Below are 21,396 nucleotides of genomic sequence, written 5' to 3' on the forward strand. Positions count from 1 at the left end.
GGCACTTAGCCCGGGATACACGATTTAGCACTTAATTATATATTGTCTTTTATTGTTTTTATTTGTTGTGTTAGTTTTCTCTTTTCCAGGGAAGCAGCAGACTCCTTGAAAGGAACACAGGTTGTATTTTTTTTTTTAATCACTCACAATACTCCAGCAGGGATACAGTTAATACTTCCTGTTCTACCAGTAAGTGTTGTTTGATGGATAGGCACAGATGTAAGACTTTCCAGGCATTTCTGCAGGATCTGTGGTGCTGATGAATATCTGTCAAATTTATTCAACTGAGTTGAGTAATGAAGAGCAGCTCCGAATCTAGTATTCAGTGGTAAATCACACCATCTCTGTATCCATTTTCTCATCTGCAAAATGAAGATGAAAATGTTTTCCCAACCTACCTCAGAGAGTTACCGTGAGGCTTAAAGGAGATAATGTAGCTTTGCACTATATGAATGTCAGGTATTATTATACCTCACATTACGGTTGTGGAAAATACAGTGGTGGTGAGATTTTGAAATGGAAATTCCCCATGTAAATTATTAGTTTTTGCTGCTCCTTACTTACCTACCCTTTCTATACCCTTGTCCACAAGTTTGCTGCTCTCTTATCTCCTGGCAGGTCTAAAGCAAAATGTGGTATAAGGAAATCTTAGTGAAGAGATAAGAACTTCCTCCTTTTGGAGTGGATCCTCTTCTCTATTTCATTTCTTTAGATTCCAAAAGGAAAATCTTACTTTGGCAATCACTTATGAATTGATATAATTTTTCTTCTCATTTAAAAAACCCATTTATTTAAGTAAGCTCTACTCCCAACGTGGGGCTTGGACTCATGACACCAAGATCAACAAAAGTTCTATGTTCTACCAACTAAGCCAGCCAGGTGCCCCCCATAATTTTTCTTATGTATTCTCCCCCCTTTGCCATCTGCTGATTTTTTCCCATCTTCCTGTCCTTTCTCCTTGTTTTAGTTGACCAAAATATCAAAGTATATTTGTTATCATGAGTACTATTTCTTGAGATCGGTATTTTTTAAAGTTTATTTATTTTGAGAGAGAGAGAGAAAGAGAGAGAGAGAGAAAATCAGCAGGGGAGGGGCAGAGAGAAGAGTGGGGGACAGAGGATCCAAAGCGGGCTCTGCGCTGACAGCAGAGAGCCCAATGCGGCTTGAACTCGGACCCGTGAGATCATTACCTGAGTGGAAGTCAGAGGCTTAACTGACGGAGTCACTCAGGCGCCCCTCTTGAGATCGTTTTTTGTTTTTAATTAAAATTATTTGGGGTGAAAGTTTTAAATACCTCTTTAGTAAATTCTAAAATATATTTTTTATTAGTGCTTAACGCTGGACTCATTTTTTTTTTCTTTGGGTTAGTGTTTCCCAGTACGGCTTTATATATATATATATATATATATATATATACACACACACATATATATATACACACATATACGTATACATATGTATACATATGTATACAAAAATATATGCATATAGTATATGCATATTATGTATATGTATATTATATATACATTTGTGTGTATATATATATATATATACATATATACAATTCTTCCCAAGACCCTTTTTACTCTTATTGCTCTAGTATTTAATACTAACTGATGCTATTCCTTTTTAAGACTCAACTCCAGGTTTGAGCCATGCCTGAGAAAGTGGCCTAACCTCAGCACCGTGAACACCATGGGGAGTCACTGGGATCCAGTTCGGATGGAGATCTCTGTCCTCCAGCTTTTCAGGACTCAAGCACCGCTGCTATGAAAAAAAGGGAATCTTAATTTCTAATGCCTTCTCCCTTTTCTGCGAAGGGCGCCGCACCTGCTCCAGCATTCTAGGGAGAAATCACAGTTTTCTCCGCCCCCTGAAAAGCGCCATACTCCAGGTGGGTCTAGATGCCTCCCTTCCCAGCCGGGGCGGAGAGCCAAAGGCACCTCTCCCAGGCTGGGTGGGCGCGCCTGGGACTGGCCCCCGCCCTCCAGGCCTGGGGAGTGCGGGCGGGGCAGGTGACCGGCTGCGAGGAGGGCGGCCCGCGGAGTTAGTTACCTGGCGGGGCGCGGGGCGGGGCGGACGGCGGGGGCGGGGCCGGGGTGCGATCCCAGGCTGCGATTGGTCCGTCCCGCGCCTGTCTCCATGTGCCGCGCGGCGGAGGCACAACATTCAAGTCCGGGGGCGGGGCCGGCGCGCGCCGGGAGGAAACGGCGGCGCGGCAGCTGCGGGGCGTGGGGGCGGTGGCGGCGGCGGCGGCGGCCAAGGCCGAGACCGAGACCGAGGCGGCGGAGACTGAGGCGAAGGCGGCGGTTACTTAGCCGGTGACGGTGCTCCCCCGGACTCCCTTCCAGGCCCCATGGAGGCGGCGGCGGGCGGGGGCTGCGGCTCTGGGCCGCCTCTGCTGCTGAGCGAGGGCGAGCAGCAGTGCTACTCCGAGCTCTTCGCGCGTTGCGCCGCCGCCGGCGCCGCAGGCGGGGGCCCCGGGTCCGGGCCCCCTGAGACCGCCAGAGCCGTCCCCAGCGCGGCCACCGCAGCCGCGGGCCCTGTGGCCGACCTATTCCGGGCGTCACAGCTGCCCGCCGAGACGTTGCACCAGGTAAGTCCCCGCTCATCTTGCCACTGACGGTCTGTGGGGACCATTTCTGTGGGGACAAGGGGGCGGGGTGGGGCGATGGGGCTGCCCAGGGACCTGGACGCCTCGGCCAGGTCGAAGTCGGGGATGGTGGCGACGCCCTTGTCCCCCGGGGAACACACCAGCCTCCTCCTCAGCTCAGGAGTGCTGGGTGCGCTCCCCGTCTTCTTCTCCTGAGACAGACTGACACTCCTTCCCCTCCCCCGGCCATTGCTGGGGCTCTGCAGCCGCCCAGACCCAAAGTTTGCCTTGTTCTGGAAGTGGTGTTTGTTTTGGCTGGTGTTTGGTTTAACCTCTGCTCGCTGCTCCTGCTTTTCCCTCTGCTGGGTGAGTAGAAAGGGGTAGGCGCCCGGGGTGCCTTGCTGGGATTTGAACTTGAAGTGTGTGTGTGTGTGTGTGTGTGTGTGTGTGTGTATGTATGTATGTATGTATGTATGTATGTAGAGCAGGGGGCCCAGAACTGAATGTTGTTCGCCCTCTATACATGTAAACGTATACCCATCTATATGTATTTGCTTACTAACGTATTTCTGAATTTTGGTATTAAACTGGAAAGCCTTAATAAGTTGCAGAGCAGGGACAAAGGGCTGCAAGAGGACGTTTGTCAAGGCAAAGCCAAGCTTACTGTTTAGGGCTAGAGATGGACCCCAGATGTCCACCATGGGGGACAGCTGTAGTTTCCCATCTTACTACTTGGACTTGAAATAGAACTGGAAAGTAATGTGTATCATAGCTATCTCCTTTTGACTGCTCTATACCTGGAAAAGGAGGAGGGGATAGTCCACAGCAGATGCTTTATTTTGTGCTTTGCTTGGAGAAGGACTACTTGGTAAGCATTATCTTTTGATGTCACCAGGTTTTCACAGTAAGATTCTTAATATGAAGCCTCAAACGTGAATTGAAGCTTTTTAAAATTATTTTTTTAAAGTTTTTAATTCCAGTAATTAACATACAGCGTTAAATTAGTTTCATGTGTACAATATAGTAATTCAACACTTCCATACATCACCCTGTGCTCATCAGGACAAGTGCACTCCTTAATCCCCATCACCTATTTCACCCCATCCCCCAACCCCCTCCCCTCTGTTTGTTTTCTATAATTTAGAGTCTGTTTCTTGATTTCTCTCTCCTTTTCCCCTTTGCTCATTTGTTTTGTTTCTTAAATTCCACATATGAGTGAAATCATATGGTATTTTTCTTTCACTTATTTCACTTAGCATTATACTCTTAAATGGAAAGATTTCATTCCTTTTTATGACAGTATGTTATATCTGTATCTCACATCTTCTTTATCCATTCATCAATTGAGGGACACTTGGGCTGCTTCCATATCTTGGCTGTTGTAAAGAATGTTGCTATAAACATTAGGGTGCATGGAAACGAAGCTTTTCTTAAAAGCAGTAGTTAGTATGAAAGTTAACATCGATTGAATATTTAGAGTGGGGAGTGGTATTTTAGAATCTAGTTCCACAGGATTAGTGAGGGTTTTATGGTTCACTTGCAATATCACTGTGTTTGTAAGGTTTGTTTTGTGCTTTATACTACTGGAGCATACATATGCCTATATGTTTGTGAGCATAACTTTAGCCATTCTGTAATCTTTGACCTTTTAGAGGGGATTTCTGAAAATGTAATTAGTATTCATAGAACTTAGCATGGCTGTTTATGCCTTAAAGAAGTTCTTGATTAGGGGCACCTGGGTGGTTCAGTTGGTTGAGTATTGGACCCTTGGTTTTGGCTCAGGTCATGATCTTACTGTGAGTTCGAGCCTCGTGTCAGGCTCCGGACTGACAGCATGGAGTCTGCTTTGGATTCTCTCTCTCCCTCTCTCTGTCTCAAAAAAAAAAACAACCAAAAAACCTTAAAAAAAAGTCCTTGATATGCAGAAAGTTTTGCGGTTACCATTCCATGGTTGAGCTGAACTAGGTAGACAAAAAGTGTATTAAAACACAAACCATGGTCATTACTTGTGGCCCTCAGAATATTCCCAAGCATATAAATATATTAAATGCTGTTACAGCTTCTTAACTGAAAAAGAAATAAGTGATTGAGTCCATACAGCAAATAAATGACAGCTGGGCATCTGTTAAGGCTTATTTTGTAGTCAGTAATACATGGAATGTGGTAAAAGAAGGTGGGCATGTTAAATGTGAATGAGTTGGTTTACCACTCCTAAGGAATTGGGGAGGAGGCTTTCCTGGTGTTAGAATCCATGTTCCCTTTAGGTATATATGATTTAGAAAGAACCCAAGTCACAGTGCATTTGCATGAACGAGGTTATATCCTTTTTTTAAAAAAAAATTTTAATGTTTATTTATTCTTGAGAGAGAGATCTAATGAATGCCAACGGGTGAGGGACAGAGAGAGAGGGAGGGAGGCGCAGAATCCCAAGCAGTCTCCAGGCTCTGAAGTGTCAGCACAGAGCCCGATGTGGGGCTTGAACCCACGAACCGTGAGATCATGACCCGAGCTGAAGTCAGATATTTATCTGACTGAGCCACCCAGGCGCCCCATGAGGTTATATTCTTGATGTCTTCTGCTTGCAGAAGACTGTTTCAGATATCGGCAAAGGGGGAGAGGCCTAGAAGTTTTCTTGCAGTAATTTCTCAGAGCTTTAAGCTCTCTTATTCAGCTCAGCAAAACAAAATACATCTTCCCCATTAACCTAACAATTGCAATTATCCAGTATTCTTCATACAGGTGAAAATTAACATCAAAGGCATCCTGGACAGGGAAATGTAATCAGAGAGATTCAAACAAAGCTAGCAGCCAGTAGCCACCTAATTTTTACCAACCATTTGGGTGGGGTGGGGTGGGGTGTGGCATGGCATGTCATATTTTGATGTGTGTGTGCGCTCGTGTGTGCTCCATTTAACTCAATTTGCATTTCCCCATGAGTGTATTAGCCATTCTTTAAAACAAATGTGGACGTTTTTAGCCTTTCCCTTAAACAGGAACTTGTAAGTTCAGAATTAAGTGGACCAACAGGTATAACTGCTCAAATCATGGCGCTACCATCCCTGGTAGTTTCTATGGTAACAGCCAGATTATTATTTTTTTAATAAGCATACAATTAAGATTACCATAATGAAGGGCGCCTGGGTAGCTCAGTTGGATAAGCGGTTAAGCATCTGACTCTTGATTTCATCTCAGGTCATGATCTCATGGGTTCCTGAGTTCAAGCCCCATGTCAGTTTCTGCACTGATGGCTCGAAGCCTGCTTGGGATTCTGTCTCTCCCTCTCTGTGCCCCTCCCTGCCTAGTGTTTTTTTTTTTTCCTTCTTTCTCTCAAAATAAATAAACTTAAAAAAATTGCCATAATGTTTCAGGCAGGGCGTAAGTCTTACCCGGAGTAAGTGTTTTTCAGAAATACTTAATTTTTTACTGGGCGCCTGGGTGGCTTAGTCGGTTAATTGTCCAACTTCAGCTCAGGTCACGATCTCACAGTTCTTGAGTTTGAGCCCCACGTTGGGCTCTGTGCTGATAGCTCAGAGCCTGGAGCCTGTTTCCTATTCTGTGTCTCCCCCTCTCTTTGCCCCTCCCCTGCTCACACTCTGTCTCTCTCTGTGTCTCAAAAATAAGTGTTAAATTTTTTTTAAATACTTAATTTTGTAAAGTAAAAATAAACTATACCTGTTACTTGTCATGGAAGTGAGTTATCTTAGGGATTTTTTTTTCTGTTGAAATATATATATATATAAATTAATTTTTTTCAGAGCAGTTTTAGGTTCACAGCAAAATTGTGGGGAAGGCACAGAGAATTCCCATATATCACCTTCTAGCACACGTGCACAGCCTCCCCCATTATCAACATCCCTCACCAGGTTGGTATGTTTGTTACAATCGACATTGAGATACCATTATTGCCCAAAGTCCATCGTTTGCATTAAGGTTCGCTCTGGGTGTTGTACATTCTGTGATAAAAAAATATATATATATATATATATATATATATATTTATTTATTTATTTATTGGGGTGCCTGGGTGACTCAGTCGGTTGAGCATCTGACTTCAGCTCAGGTCATGATCTCCCGGTTTGCAGGTTCGAGCCCCATGTTGGATTTTGTGCTGGCAGTATGGGGACCTGCTTTGGATTCTCTGTCTTCCTCTCTCTCTGCCCCTACCCCACTTGCATTCTCTATCTCTCAAAAATAAATAAACATAAAAAAATTACTAAAAATATATATTTATTAAGACTTAATTTTTTAGAACGGTTTTAGTTTCATAGCAAAATTGAGGGAAAGGTACATAGTGTTTCCATATACACCCTGGCCACACACACATACTGCCTCCCCCGTTAGGAATACTCCCCTCCAGAGTAGTACATTTGTTACCGTTGGTGAGCCTACATTGACATATCAATAATCAACTAGAGTCCATAGTTTACATTATGGTTCACTTGTGGTGTTGAACATAGTATGGGTTTGGACAAATGTATAATGACATGAGTGTGTACAGAATAGTTTCACTGCCCTAAAAATCCTCTTTGCTCTGCCTAGTCATCCCTTCCTTTTATGCCCAACCCCAGGCAGCCACTGGTACTTTTACTGTCTCCATAGTTTTACATTTTTCAGAATGTCATATAGTTGGAAAAACACAGTATGTAATTTTTTCAGATTGGCCTCTTTCATTAATAATATGCATTTAAGATTCCTCCATGTCTTTTCATAGCCTGATGGCTCATTTCTTTTTAGTACTGAATAAATACTCCATTGTCTGGATGTACCACAGTTTATCCATTCATCAACTGGAAGATGTCTTAGTTGCTTTCAAGTTTTGGCAGTTATGGATCAACTTGGTATAAATATCTGTGTGCAGGTTTTTGTGTGGACTTCAAGTTTTGAATTCCTTTGGGTAATTACCAAGGAGTGTGATTGCTGGATCATACAGTAAGAGTATCTTTAGTTTTTTGGGAACCTGCCAAACCATCTTCTGAAATGGCTGTACCATTTTGCAATTCCTCCCAGCAATGAATGAGAGTTCATGTTTCTCCACATTCTCACCAGCATTTAATGATATCAGTGGTTTTGATTTTGACCGTAGGAATGCCGTGATATCTCATTGTTGTTTTAATTTGCAATTCCCTAATGACCTGATGTTGAGCATCATGTCATATGCTTATTTGCCATCTTGAATTATATTTTATTTTATTTTATTTTATTTTATTTTATTTTATTTTATTTTATTTATTTAAAAAAAATTTTTTTAACGTTTATTTATTTTTGAGACAGAGAGAGACAGAGCATGAACGGGGGAGGGGCAGAGAGAGAGGGAGACACAGAATCGGAAGCAGGCTCCAGGCTCTGAGCCATCAGCCCAGAGCCCAACGCGGGGCTTGAACTCGCCGACCGCGAGATAGTGACCTGAGCTGAAGTCGGACGCTCAACTGACTGAGCCACCCAGGCGCCCCTTGAATTATATTTTAATGCATTATAGTAGCCTATTTTAAAAAAAGGCCTTTTGGTCTTTACTTTTAGAGTATTATTAAATTTTTAAAAAAATGTTTATTTATTTTTGAAGGAGAGACAAAGAGCATGAGTGGGGGAGGGGCAGAGAGAGATACACAGAATCCAAAGCAGGCTCCAGGCCCTGAGCTGTCAGCACAGAGCCCGATGCAGGGCTCCAACTCACAAATGGCGAGATCATGACCTGAGATGAAGTCGGACGCTTAACTGAGCCACCCAGGTACCCTTAGAGTATTTGTATTCATGTGCTGATTTATTTTAGAAGCCAGATTTCAGTACTAGTTGAAAAATGTTAGAACAAAACCCTTTAAAATTAGAAAAAGAAAATATGGCTATCTGAGTAACAGTTTTTAAGACAAAGAACTACAAATGTTAGAGTGATTGGTTTCTCACTTGGGAAGTATTTTATTGGTATTGAAAGGCCAGCATTTTACTAGAAGGTATAGGGTAGTGTGGTGGGAATCAGGTTTAGGTTTGACATGTATTTGAGTATCGATTGCACATAACTTCACAGTTCTTGGTCCTGAGGTTACAGCAATGAATCAAACACAAATCCCTGTCTTCATGGAATTTACATTCCAACGTAAATGTTTTTTATTCTTCAGTTTATTTGATTATGAGACATTTTAAAATATAACCTTTAGAGGGGCACTTGGCTGGCTCAGTTGGTAGAGCATGTGACTTGATCTAGGGGTGATGAGTTCAAGCCCCACATTGGGTGTAGAGTTGACCTAAAAAAAAAAAAGAGGGGCATCCGGGTGGTTTAGTCAGTTAAGTGTCCATCTCTTGATTTCAGCTCAGGTTGTGATCTTGGGGTCCTGAGATCAAGCCCTGCCTTGAGCTCTGTGCATTGGACTCTGCACTGGGCATGGAGCCTGCTTGTGATTCTCTCTCCCCCTGTTCTTCTGCCCCTCTCCTCCACTCGCACATGTTCTCTCTTTCAAAAAAAAAAAAAAAAAAAGAAAAAAGGAAATATAACCTTTAGGAATAAAATATCTACCTTAACTAGCAAGTATTGTATTTGATGAATTTAAACTATATAGACTTATGTAAACTATACAGACTTACATAAACTTATATAAACTATATATAGACTTCAATAAACTATACAGACTTATTTATAACAATTTTTAAATGTTTACTGTATTTTTGAGAGGGAGAGAGACAGAGACAGAGTATGAGCGGGGCGGGGGGGGGGGGGGGGCAGAGAGGGAGACACAGAACCCAAAGCAGGGTCCAGGCTCTGAGCTGTCAACACAGAGCCTAATGAGGGGCTTGAACCCATGAACCGTGAGATCATGACCTGGGCTGGAAGTCAGACACTCAACTGACTGAGCCACCCAGGCACCCCTATATAGGCTTATATCTTTCTGTTAGTATAATGTGTTAGTCTCGGGGAATGCTGTGCATATTTGAAGTAGTCATAATTTGTTTTCATTTTAATGATAGTTAACTCTTTTGTTTTGAAATAGTCTATTTTTTAAATTGGGATATAATGAACATGTAACATTATATATTGAATATCTATTATATAAAAATGCAAGTTTCAGGTATACAATATGATTCGATATTTTTATATTTTGTGAAATGATCACCACAGTAAATCTAGATCTGTCACCACACATAGTTATAAATTTTTTTTGTGTGTGATCAGAATTTTTATGACATGCTCTCTTAGCAACTTTCAAATATACAATATCATATTATTTATAGTCACCATTTTGTACATTACATCCCCATGACTTGTTTTATAACTGGAAGTTTGTACCTTTTGATCACTTTCACCACCCCCTCCCCCCATCTTCTGTATTTATGAATTCAGGTTTGTTTGCTTGGTTTTAGATTCCACATGTAAATGAGATTATATGGTATTTATCTTTCTCTGACTTGATAGTTAACTCTTAGACATAAAACACTGCTGATTCTGTAATACCAGGGGAAATCATTGCATTGGAAAAAAAGCCAATAAATAATGTCTGATTATTTAAGCAGCTTTGATTGAGGTAAACAAGTAAAATAAAGCTGTTAGAAGTAGGGGATTTTTAAAAAATTCCTGGGCATGGACTCAGCTTTGGGAAGAAGTCGTATTTAAAGGTTGTCTTGTAATTCATTGAAGCAACTGTTTAATCATTAAAGAAAACTGTAGGGTAAAAGACAAATTCTTATGAACTTTTCCCCATTGTTAGACTATTTGCTAGAACTATTTTTTAAAAATGCTAATAAAGCAGTTTTCTATTTTTGCATCTTTATATCATATCCCTTTGTAACATACACTGGAAGGGGATAGAGGCCAGAACACTAAAACAGTAACTAAGAATGTATGCTGTTTGAGATAGTAATTCTTTTTTTGTAAAAAAGAAAGAATGCCAGCAGATATAGGAAGTTCCAGAGCCAAACCATTGTTTCGTTAAAAGAGGGACATTTGCATTATAGTTGCTTGTTGACTCTTTTCTAAAAAAATACTTGAAGAGTGCAAAATTTAGAGGATTACCCAACAAATCAGTAAAATAGTTCATTTAGTGTGAAGGTTTCCTGTGACCTCCTTCTCAGGTCCCATTCTCCTCCCTCCCAGCCCCAGAGGTTACTGTTGTCCTGAATTTGGTGTGCATGAATTGAAAAAAATGTTAATACTTTTATTATATGTGTATATATCGTGTGTGTGTATAGTGTGTGTGTATGTATGTCACTAAAACAATATATTTTGTATGGCTTTTCAACTTAAAATTAGGAGCTCCTACTCTGTAACCTTCTGCAACTCGCTTTTCCTCTCATTGTTAGGTTTTTGGGATTCATCTTTGTGGACACATATAGCTCTAGTTCGTTTATGTGTCCTTTTTAAAAATCTTCATTACTTATTCTTACAATGACTCATCATTATGGTGCTGTAGAGGCCTTTATGCCTAAGGAAAATAGGTGGCATTTTAATTTCTATAGAATGGCACATGACTTGGGGACTGTACTAAATGCATACAAATATCAAAAGCTTCTTTATAGGCAGTGAAATACACACTGATATTCTTTTTTAAAAAATTTTAAAAAATGTTTTTATTTATTTTTGAGACAGAGAGAGACAGAGCATGAGCAGGGGAGGGGCAGAGAGAGAGGGAGACACAGAATCTGAAGCAGGATTCAGGCTCTGAGCTGTCCGCACAGAGCCCAATGAGGGGCTTGAACTCACAGACTGTGAGATCATGACCTGAGCTGAAGTCGGACGCTTAACCGACTGAGCCACCCAGGTCCCTCTACACACTGATATTCTTAAATTTTTTTAATGTTTGTTTGTTTTTGAGAGAGACAGAGCGTGACTGGGGGAGGGACAGAGAGAGAAAGCGAGACACAGAATCCGAAGCAGGCTCCAGGCTCTGAGCTGTCAGCAGAGAACCGGACGTGGGGCTTGAACTCAGGAGCCATGAGATCATGACCTGAGCCAAAGTCAGACGCTTAACCGACTGAGCCACCCAGGCTCCATTGTTTTTAATGTTTATTTTTGAGAGAGAGAGAACACGAGCGAGCAGGGGAGGGACCAAGAGAGAGGGAGACACAGAATCTGAAACGGGCTCCAGGGTGTGAGCTGTCAGCACAGGGCCAGACGTGGGCCTCGAACTCATGAACGGTGAGATCATGATCTGAGCTGTGTTGGCCACCCAACTGACTGAGCCATCTAGGCACCCAGGTGCCTCAATTTTATTTTACTTTTAAAAATCGTTTGTTTATTTTGAGTGTGTGTGTGTGCGTGCGCATGTGCGCGCATGAGTGGGGGAGGGGCAGAGAGAGAGAGAGAGAGAGAGAGAGAGAGAGAGAATCCCAAGCAGGCTCTGTGCTGTCTGCACAGAGCCTGACTCGGGGCTTGAACTCATAAACTGTGAGATCATGACCTGAGCTGAAATCAAGAGTTGGACGGACGTTCAGCCAACTGAGCCACCCAGGTACCCCTCATAGTGTTTATCTTTAAAGTAGGAACCTGGGAGTGGTCAGGTGAAGGGAACATGGAGAGGTTTAATATGGGCAGAAAAGGTATATGTGGTCTTTGGTCAAATGGCAAGACTGAATGATGGTTCCATACAATCGAGCTAGTGGCAGAGAACGTGTTTGAGACTGATTTAGAATAATTGGACAAACCAACAGGGAGATTGAAAAGGCAGCAAAGTGAAGACTAGAAATACAAGATGGGGGTGCCTGGGCTGGTTCTGTTGGTGGAGCGTGAGATTCTTGATGGTGAGGTTGTGAGTTCAAGCCTCGAGTTGGGTTAGAGATTACTTAAAAAATAATGTAAGATGGATTTGAATATTGGCCTAGTTTCACATGCATAACTGGGGACTGTCCTACTTTAAGGGTATAGAAAATTGGTCGTCAGGAAATGTTGAGTTGTTTCGTTAATTGTCAGTAACTTTTTAAAGAGGGTTTGGCTCCTTTCCAGATTTTTTTCAAAATTTCTCATTGTTTCGCAAAGGCAAGTATCTAGGGTTTTATATTTATATCATTCTGTTCTTTTTTTCCTTTTTTTTTTCAAGATTTGATTTTAAGTTTTTTTTAAATGTTTATTTTTGAGAGAGAGAGAGAGCACTAGCTGGGAAGGGGCAGAGGGGGGGTGGGGGCGGAAAATCTGAAGCAGGCTCTGTGCTGACAGCAGAGAGCCCAATCCAGGGCTCTAACTCATGAACTGATGATGACCTGAGCTGAAGTTGGACGCTTAACCAACTGAGCCCCCCAGGGGCCCCTACATCATTCTTTTCTTGAGTACATGGTCTTTTGGTGGACAACTAAGTCCATTTAGGCTGCTATAACAAGTATCACACAAACTATAGAACTATGAAAAATCTGTAACTGAAGATGGAATTGCTTACATAGCATGATCCAAGACCTTGTTCACTTAAAGCTCTGTTACCAGTCGATCAGTTTTGTTTTCTCTGCCTGCTATTTAACAAAACTGCTAGGAGGGAAATAACATCTAACATATATGATTGCAACATGTCATACACTATTATAATAAATATGACTTTATCTTAAAAAAGCAAAAAACAAAACAAATACTACGGATTGGGTGGTTTATAAACCACAGAAATTTGTTGCCCAAAGTTCTGGAGGCTGGTAGTCCAAGATCAAGGTGCCAGCATGTTTGCTTTCTGGTGAGGGGTCCCTTTCCTGGTTCATGGCTGGCACCTTCTTGCAGTGTCCTCGCATGGTGGAAAGGGGTAGGGATCTCTCTGGAGCCTCTTTGATAAGTCATTAAATCCCATTCATGAGGGCTCTACCCTTATGAGCTAAGCACCTCCCAAAGGCCCTACCTCCTAATACCATCACATTGGGCATTAGGATTTCAATATATGTATTTTGTGGGGGACACACATTCAGATCGTAGCAGCAACTAACCAGCTTGGGTTGCTCAGGACTGAGGGGTTTCCTGGGGCATGGGACTCTCTGTTTTCAAAGCTGGACTGTCGCAGCCAAATTGGGATGGTTGGTCATCCTCTCTATTGGTTACTGCATTAATTATCTATTGCTCTATAATGACCTTGCATAAATTTGAATTGCACCTTAAAACAACACATATTTATTATCTCATTGTTTCTTTTGGTCAGGAGTCCTGACATGGCTTAATTGGGTCCTCAGCTCAGGATTTCACATGCTGAAATGAAGGCATTGACTGGGTGGCATTCCTTTGTGGAGCTCGGGGACATCTTCCAAGCTCATGTAGTTGTTAGTAGAATTCAGTTCCTTGTGATTTTAGGACTGAAGCTTTCAACTACCAGAGGCCGCCTGCAGTTCCCTGCCACATGACTCTTTCCACAGGCAATTCATAATATGGCTGTTGGCTTCTTTAAGGAGAGTCTCTTTCTCCAGTTGGCTTAGAGGAGTGTGATCCCTCATCGCCTTTTGGTGGACAACTTTTGTTTCTTGTTTAGAAGCAAGTCACAGGTTTTGTCTACACTGAAGGGGAGAGGATAATTCAAAAGCATAGATACCAGGAAGTGAGAATTATTGGGGGTATGTGTCACCTTAGGAATTTTGTACCTCACTTGCCTTCCAGAGTTTTCTGAAGCAGAAAATTACTCTGTTCAGCTTTTGGGGGCCTGAAAATATGGATGTTTTTGCCCAACCAGTCATTTAAAATTTCTTTATCTTTTTAAAAAACATGCATAATTCATTTTCTTATGCCAAGTAGAACTGGCAAATATATTACCTTGTCATGTATTGTCAGTTTTAGTCTTTAGGCAATTTGTTTTTCCTCTAAACTAGTAGGAGGCAGGAAAAAAAGCCGAAAAGCACATATGAACGCCCTGCATGCCCACTCCTGCCTGGAATACACGAAAGCAGGCCTGGGCCCATTTCAGGGGTCTGTGGATTTAGATGTGGAAAGGTATACATTTTTATTTGTACCAACCCCTAACTGAAACCAGGCATTTCCTTCTATTGTGTGTGCAGGCAACAAACCACAGTTGTAGTCGTACCTGTGATTTCATCACCTGTAGAAATAGGCTTTTTTTTTTTTTTATCATACTACAGTTATCACAGGTAGTAATGCATATTTAAACCCATGCATTACTACCACAAGCTTGCTTTTTAATATTTTGATAGCTAAATTTCGGGATATTTCTTTTATATCCTATCTATTTTAAGTGTTTAACTTTATGCATTTAAAAACATTCTGAGAAGAGGTCCATGCAGACCACCCAAGGGTAGGGGCATAAAAAACGATTAAGAAGCCTTGCTCAGAAGAGTTGCGAGGTGTCTGCACTAGGAATTTCAGTTCTTCATAGTTCATTGTTTCCAGAGTCAGAATGGCAGCAGCACTGCTGGCAAGTTTGGGTCTGGAATGAGATTCCATAAGGCTGCGGTGGTCCCTCCCCCTCCAGGCAGCCCTGCCAGGGGGAAGGAAGCCCAGAGAGAATGAATGCTCAGCTGCTTCCTCTAGGCCCTCACCCTGCAGTCCCTGCTCCCCTCTCTCTGCTCCTGACCTTTCTATCTGGCCCACTCAACTCCACTTCATTCCAGGGAGCCCCTGTGAAGCACATGGCAGCTGGCTTTTGGGTCTGTGTTATTTACCACTATTATCTCTACTTCAGAGACTGGCTAGAACATGAACCTGAGAGGAAAAGTGATTTTAACAGACTGGAGAAACTCAGCTTTCCTCATAATTTAATTCGGGACCAGGAGAAGCTGTTAATATTAGGTTAGTAGTAAACATTTGCTTTGACTTAATTCATTTGTAACACTTTGCTCTTGGTTTACAGAAAAATAAGTTTGTTCAGCCTCCGGGGGGTAATTAAATGTTTCACCTGTGTTAATTTCCTGACTAATTGAAGAAAATCCCATAAATGCCAGCAATTAAGAATTTTTTTTTTAAAGCAGGCTTTCTTAAATGTGTAATGTTTGCCCTGATGCCTTCAGAAGAACATATGTAATGCAAAAATTTCTTTTTTTATCCCTTAGTTCAGGGTCAGCCTTATGAAAAATAGATGATGTTGTACACGAACAGGTTTTTGCCCCTGCAGATGTTTGGTGCGCTTGCTTTTTTTTTGTTTTTTTTTTTTTTTTTTTTTTGTTTTTTTTGTTTTTTTTAGGATTCCTGTAAAATTGTCTTAAAATGTTTTAATTCTTTTCCTTGCTATGCACTCTGGTAAATTCAGAGTCCTATTACTGAGAGATGACACTGGAAGCAAAATGCATGAAATTTAACATGTGGATGTCTTAGATTGTTTTACTTTATTCTTTGTTCTATATCAAGGTTTCTCCACTTTGGCACTGTTGACACTTTGGGCCAGATTATTCTTTGCTGTGGGGGCTGTCCTGTGCATTATAGAATGTCCAGCAACATCCTTGGTCTCTACCCAGTAGATGCCAGTATCTGCCCTTCCCCTAGTTGTTACAACCAAACATGTTCCCAGATAGTGACAAATGTCCCTTGGGGCAAAATTTACTCTGGTTGTAGATATGTGATAATAATTATAGTAGGCACTACCATTTATTTACTGATTACCATGTAATTCACCTTGTTCTATAACGTGTAGAATGCTCATCTTGTTTCTCACAAGCAAGCCACAAGATAGGTATTATCAGCCTCCAGTTTGAAGAAAACAAAATAGAGGCGCAGAGATTCAGTAACTTGCCCATGATCACAAAGATAAGTGACTTCTGGTAATACTTTTCATAATTATTTGTGTTGAAATTCAGTCTTTATTGAAGAGACAAATTAAAAAAGAAAGGGAGGGGGGCCTGGGTGGCTCAGTCGCTTAAGCGTCCGACTCTTGATTTCAGCTCAGGTCATGATCTCATGGTTTGAGAAATCGAGTCGGGCTCTGTGCTGACAGTGAGGAGCCTGCTTAGGATTTTCTCTCTCCCTTTCTCTCTGTTCCTCCCCCATGTGCATGCACGTTCTCTCTAAAGAAACATTAAAGAAGGGAGGTTTCCTGATGATGTCTCAATGGAGAGGCTATGGCTTTCACAGCAATTCTGTGTAAATGTTGGAATTCTTGTTTAAAGGGGTGAGTCTATGGATGTGAATAGGGGATTTGGACTTCTAAGGAGCTTCAGTATTGTAAAGCAGAGCATGGCACAGTCTAGGGTCAAGTCCGATTAAACTTCGAAGCCAAGGAAGCCAACAGAAATTGGGGTAAGGCTATGTATTGTTCAGGGCCCTGAAGGAAATGGGATGCTCAGAGGGTTTTACTGAATATAGGAACGTGGAGGCATGGAGAGGTTAGCAGCAGCAGGAACCATGGCTGTCTCTAGATCAGAAGGGGCCAAGGAATGGAATGTTGTTGCTGGAGCTGTGAAAGGTGTGGTTCCTCTAAAGGAACAGTAGTCCAGAAGAATGCAACCATTGCCAGAACTATGGCCCCGGGTGGGAGGGGGCGTGCAGCTGGTGGGCTGAGGGACAAATAACTAACTCTGTCTCCAGCTGTCTGATGTGCTACAGTGCCCAAGTGGGAGCCAGAGGCAGGGAAGCCTTGGTGTTGAAGCTTATAGAGACCAGCCTCCTGGTCTGGTGGATGAAGAAGGGTTGTGGCTCTGGGGGATAAATGGAGGAAAAGCCGGCATGGGCTACAAGCTGGACTGGGAATGACTGCCCTAGATCCTAGGGAGAATGGGGCATGGCTGGTGTGGGGGAGGTGAGGGAAGTCCATTTGTGCCAAGCTGGGCTTGGTTGTGCATACTTCCAGCGGGGACAAGAGGGGACTGGACAGGAGCGACCGGTCCGTCTGAGCTGCTGCTTTCCACTTCTTTAGGGAAGCCTTGAAGACTGTAGGGTTGTCTCTTTGCATTTGGATATCAGATGTGGGCATGTGTGTGCTTTTTGATCAGAGTGAGACATTTCCATGGGTTGCTGTGTTTGTTCTTGTTCAGGGCACCGGGAAAAAATACAGAAACAGAGTGACCCTCTTGGAGATTCTGCTAAGAGGTAGCTGCACATGGTGGGAAAGGTTGCCCTAGGACCAGAGATGAATTCAGGGGAGTAGAAAGTATATTACAACATTTGGAGATGTGACCTGGCATTAGTTTGGCATTTTCTTTCCCTGAAGGATAAGATTCCTGTAGGGATTTAGCTATGTGTGTATATGTGTCCACTCAGGATTTCTTTGTACATTGCTCAGACTTACTAAGGCCCTATTGAGCAAACCAAGGCCTTAAAAAAAAACTTGGAATCTTCCTCATATATGCAAAGTAAAGGCAAGTGCAAAGAAATAGCTTTGTTCTCTTTTGCATTCTTCATGGGCTAGCATATCTTCTGGAAAACTTGTTGCCATGGCAATGGGATATTATCTATCTCTGTAGTGTACTACATAAAAATAGCCCTTTGTATTTCAGGGTGATGCTGGTGACAGGTGGTTGGGTGAATGTATAGCAGGGTGCTTTGTCAGCATTCCATTGTTTAAGGTTGTGAAATCAAAATGAGTATCGATTTGCTTTTCTGTCTCAAAATGCAGTTTTATCTGGAAAAGGCAGGTAGTGCTGCTCTGTTTGTGACTTAGAAGCTTTCCTTTGCAGGTCAAGTAAATACAGTGTTTGCAGGTACTTCTCATGGTAATCAGTAAATGGCTTCTCTTTCTGTTGGTGCTGCAGGGTGTGTGACAGAGGATTGGGTTGGGGGCAAGTAGTAGAATTCTCCAGTTCCTGAACACATGGTTCTGCTAAAGTGCCTTGTACTTAGAAACTGAGAAGTAGCAAGTGGTCAGGTGCAATAGATGAGCCCTGAGCTGTTTATCGAATACTGACTTTTTTTGTGGGTTCTAAGATGGAACATATCCTTGGTAAAGGTCATTTCATGGTGCTGGCTTTAGCATTGGCCTCACACGTGTAGCCAAGGATGGAATCTTGACCCTAGTCTTAATTTTTCCTTTGAGGAATCCTTTGGGTAATTTTTTTTTTGAAATTTTTTAATGTTTATTTGTTTCTGAGAGAGAGAGAGAGAGCAAGCGAGCATGAGCGGGGAGGGGCAGAGAGAGAGAGAGGGAGACAGAATCTATAGCAGGCTCTGGTCTCTGAGCTGTCAGCACAGAGCCCGACGTTGGGCTCAAACTCTTGAACTGTGAGATCATGACCTGAGCCAAAGTTGGACGTTCAGCCGACTGAGCCACCCAGGCGCCCCTTCTTTGGGTAGTTTTTTAGAGCAGTAAGTCTCAAATATTTTGTCGTTCTCACTTCTCTTCTAGAAACTTGTCTTATATGTAAATAACAGCTTCCTGGTGCTGAAATAAAATTTAGTCTTAAGAATTTTTGATTTTCTTGAGAAAATACCATGGCAGGGAATTTTAGACCTAAATGTAATCACTGTTAATTCTGGTCTGTGTTGTACTACTGCAGAAATGGAATCATTGCCTTTGTCTTCTCTCTCTGAGTCAGCATGAGTATCTTTTTGCTAATAATATTGGAAATAGTTTTTGAGTTCTTTCTGGGCATCCAATACTATATTCTTAGAAATTTTTGTGTGTAATTAACTTAATTACCATAGATATTCTTAATGGTTTTTGTCACTATTTTCCAGATGAGGCATACTTATTAGTGTGCCTTTTTGTTTCTGGTAGGTATTGTTGTGCAGTGTAAGACTTGGTTGCTCCTTTTTTGTCAGTTTGTTGTACCATGTTTCTGATACTGAAAAGCATTCTTCTATCAGGGGATGGCAAAATAGTCTGTGGGCCAAATCTGTCCTGTCATCTATTTTTTTTTTTTCATTTTGTTTTTTGGTACGGCCAATGAGCTAAGAATGGTTTTTACATTTTTAAATGGTTTGGACAAAAATAAAAAATATTTCATGACATGTGAAAATTATTTGAAACTCAAATTTCAGCTTCCATAAACAGTTTTATTGGCACACAGCCACACTTGTGTGTTTCTGTATTATATTCGGGTGCTTTTGCTCTAGAGTGGCCAAGGTGAATAGCTGTAACGGAGACTGTTTATAGCCCATAGAACCTAAAGTGTTTACAAAGTTTGCCAACCCCTACTGTATATTATTCTACATCTAGAATGGGAGATTGCACTGAGTAATAAAAGCAGATTGAATTTATGTATTTGAATTCTCTTTGGGTATTATATTTTCCTCCTTTCTACTAAATGTTACAGTGTTTACAAGCCGAGTTTCATGTACTATAGAATATCTCACATATGTTCAATTTCAGCTCTTTTTATACCCATATTGGTTTTTTATTGTAACAAATACTCCTAACCCTTCCCAAATGAGGGTAATGGATTTTATCACTTTACTAGTTAATGTATTTTATTTGCTAGGTCAGTAATTATAATCCCCCCATTTCTATTTACTTTTAACTATATTGCTTTCTACTATTGGGCTTTTCAGCCACCATATAAACATTGATACGTTAATAATCCTAACTAAGCCACCTGAACTGATTGCACTAGTTTAATAAATACTACATACGATAAAGATTTCATTTTCTACATACATCCTGTTGGATTTTGATATACTTAACATAATCAGCTTTGGAACACTCATGCAGTTATATTTTTTTTAAATTTGTTTTCTCTTTTGTCTCTTGTTTTCTCACTTTTAAAATTAATGGCTTTATTGAGATATAATTCACATACTATACAACTTACCCGTTTAACGTATACAATTCAGTTTTTAGTGTATTCACTGTAAATTTCCAGAATATTTTCATCACCCCAAAAAGAAACCCCAGACAGGGTACCCAATAGTAGTCAGCTACAGTCCTCCTATCCCTAGGCAACCACAACTCCACTTTCTATCTGTATGGTTTTGTCTGTTCTGAACATTTCACATAAATGGAATGGTACAATATGTGGTCATCTGTGACTAGCTTTTTTTTTAAAATTTTTTTAACATTTATTTTTGAGACAGAGAGAGACAGAGCATGAACGGGGGAGGGTCAGAGAGAGGGAGACACAGAATCTGAAACAGGCTCCAGGCGCTGAGCTGTCAGCACAGAGCCCGACGCGGGGCTTGAACTCACGGAGCGTGAAATCATGACCTGAGCCGAAGTCGGCCGCTTAACCGACTGAGCCACCCAGGCGCCCCCTGTGACTAGCTTTTTTAGCATAATGTTTTCAGTGTTCATGTTGTAGCATGTATCAGTACTTTTAATGGCTCAATAATATTTGGTTGTGTGTATATACCACATTTCATTTATCCATTCATTAGTTGGTGGACATATGGGTTGTTTCTACGTTTTGTTTATTACGAATAATGCTGCTGTGAACATTTGTGTACAAGTTTTTATGTGGATGTATGCTTTTATTTCTCTTGGTTCCTTTGAGGAACTACCAGACTCTTCCAAAGCTGCTTCATCGTTCTACATTCCCATCAGCAATATATGAGAATTCCAATTTCTCCACATCCTCACCAACATTTGTTAGTGTCTGTCTTTTCGATTATAGCCATCCTAGTGGGTAAGAAATGGTATCTTATGGTGGTTTTAATTTGTATTCCCCTGGTGACTAATGATGTTGATGCTATCATGTACTTATTTGCCCTTTATAATTCTTCAGGGAAATGTCTATTTAGATCCTTTGCCCATTTTTAGATTAGGTTATTTGGCTTTATAAAATATTGAATTGTAGTAGTTCTTTCTATACAAGTCCCCTATCACATAAATGACTTGGCAAAATTTTTCTCTCATTCTGTGGGTTGTCTTTTCACTTTCTTGATGGTGTCCTTTGAAGCATAGTTTTTTTTTTTATTTTGATGTAATCTATTTACTTTTTGCTTTCATCATTTATGTTTTTGGGGTCATATTTAAGAAACCATTGCCTAATCTAAGATCACAAAGATTTACTCCTATGTTCTAAGAGTTTTATAGTTAACCTTTTAAAAAATTTAG

The 21,396-nt window shown here is 41.3% G+C and overlaps 1 protein-coding gene across 6 annotated transcripts in view; it reads left to right on the forward strand.

Moving 5' to 3' along the window:
- The first annotated feature begins 2,240 nt into the window (after positions 1-2,240).
- Positions 2,241-21,396, forward strand: part of REPS2 (RALBP1 associated Eps domain containing 2) — a 213,469-nt gene continuing 194,313 nt past the window's right edge. For 3 of the 6 annotated variants that reach the window (XM_049643520.1, XM_049643523.1, XM_049643521.1), the window contains exon 1: positions 2,247-2,596. In XM_049643520.1, coding sequence (XP_049499477.1) covers positions 2,357-2,596 — 240 coding nt within the window. In that variant the 5' untranslated portion in view covers positions 2,247-2,356. Of the gene's footprint in view, positions 2,597-21,396 lie in introns of all 6 variants that reach the window. The other 3 variants (XR_007460453.1, XM_049643524.1, XM_049643519.1) reach the window with 2 other exon arrangements.

Source organism: Panthera uncia, chromosome X, assembly GCF_023721935.1.
Source record: "Panthera uncia isolate 11264 chromosome X, Puncia_PCG_1.0, whole genome shotgun sequence".
NCBI lineage: Eukaryota > Metazoa > Chordata > Mammalia > Carnivora > Felidae > Panthera > Panthera uncia.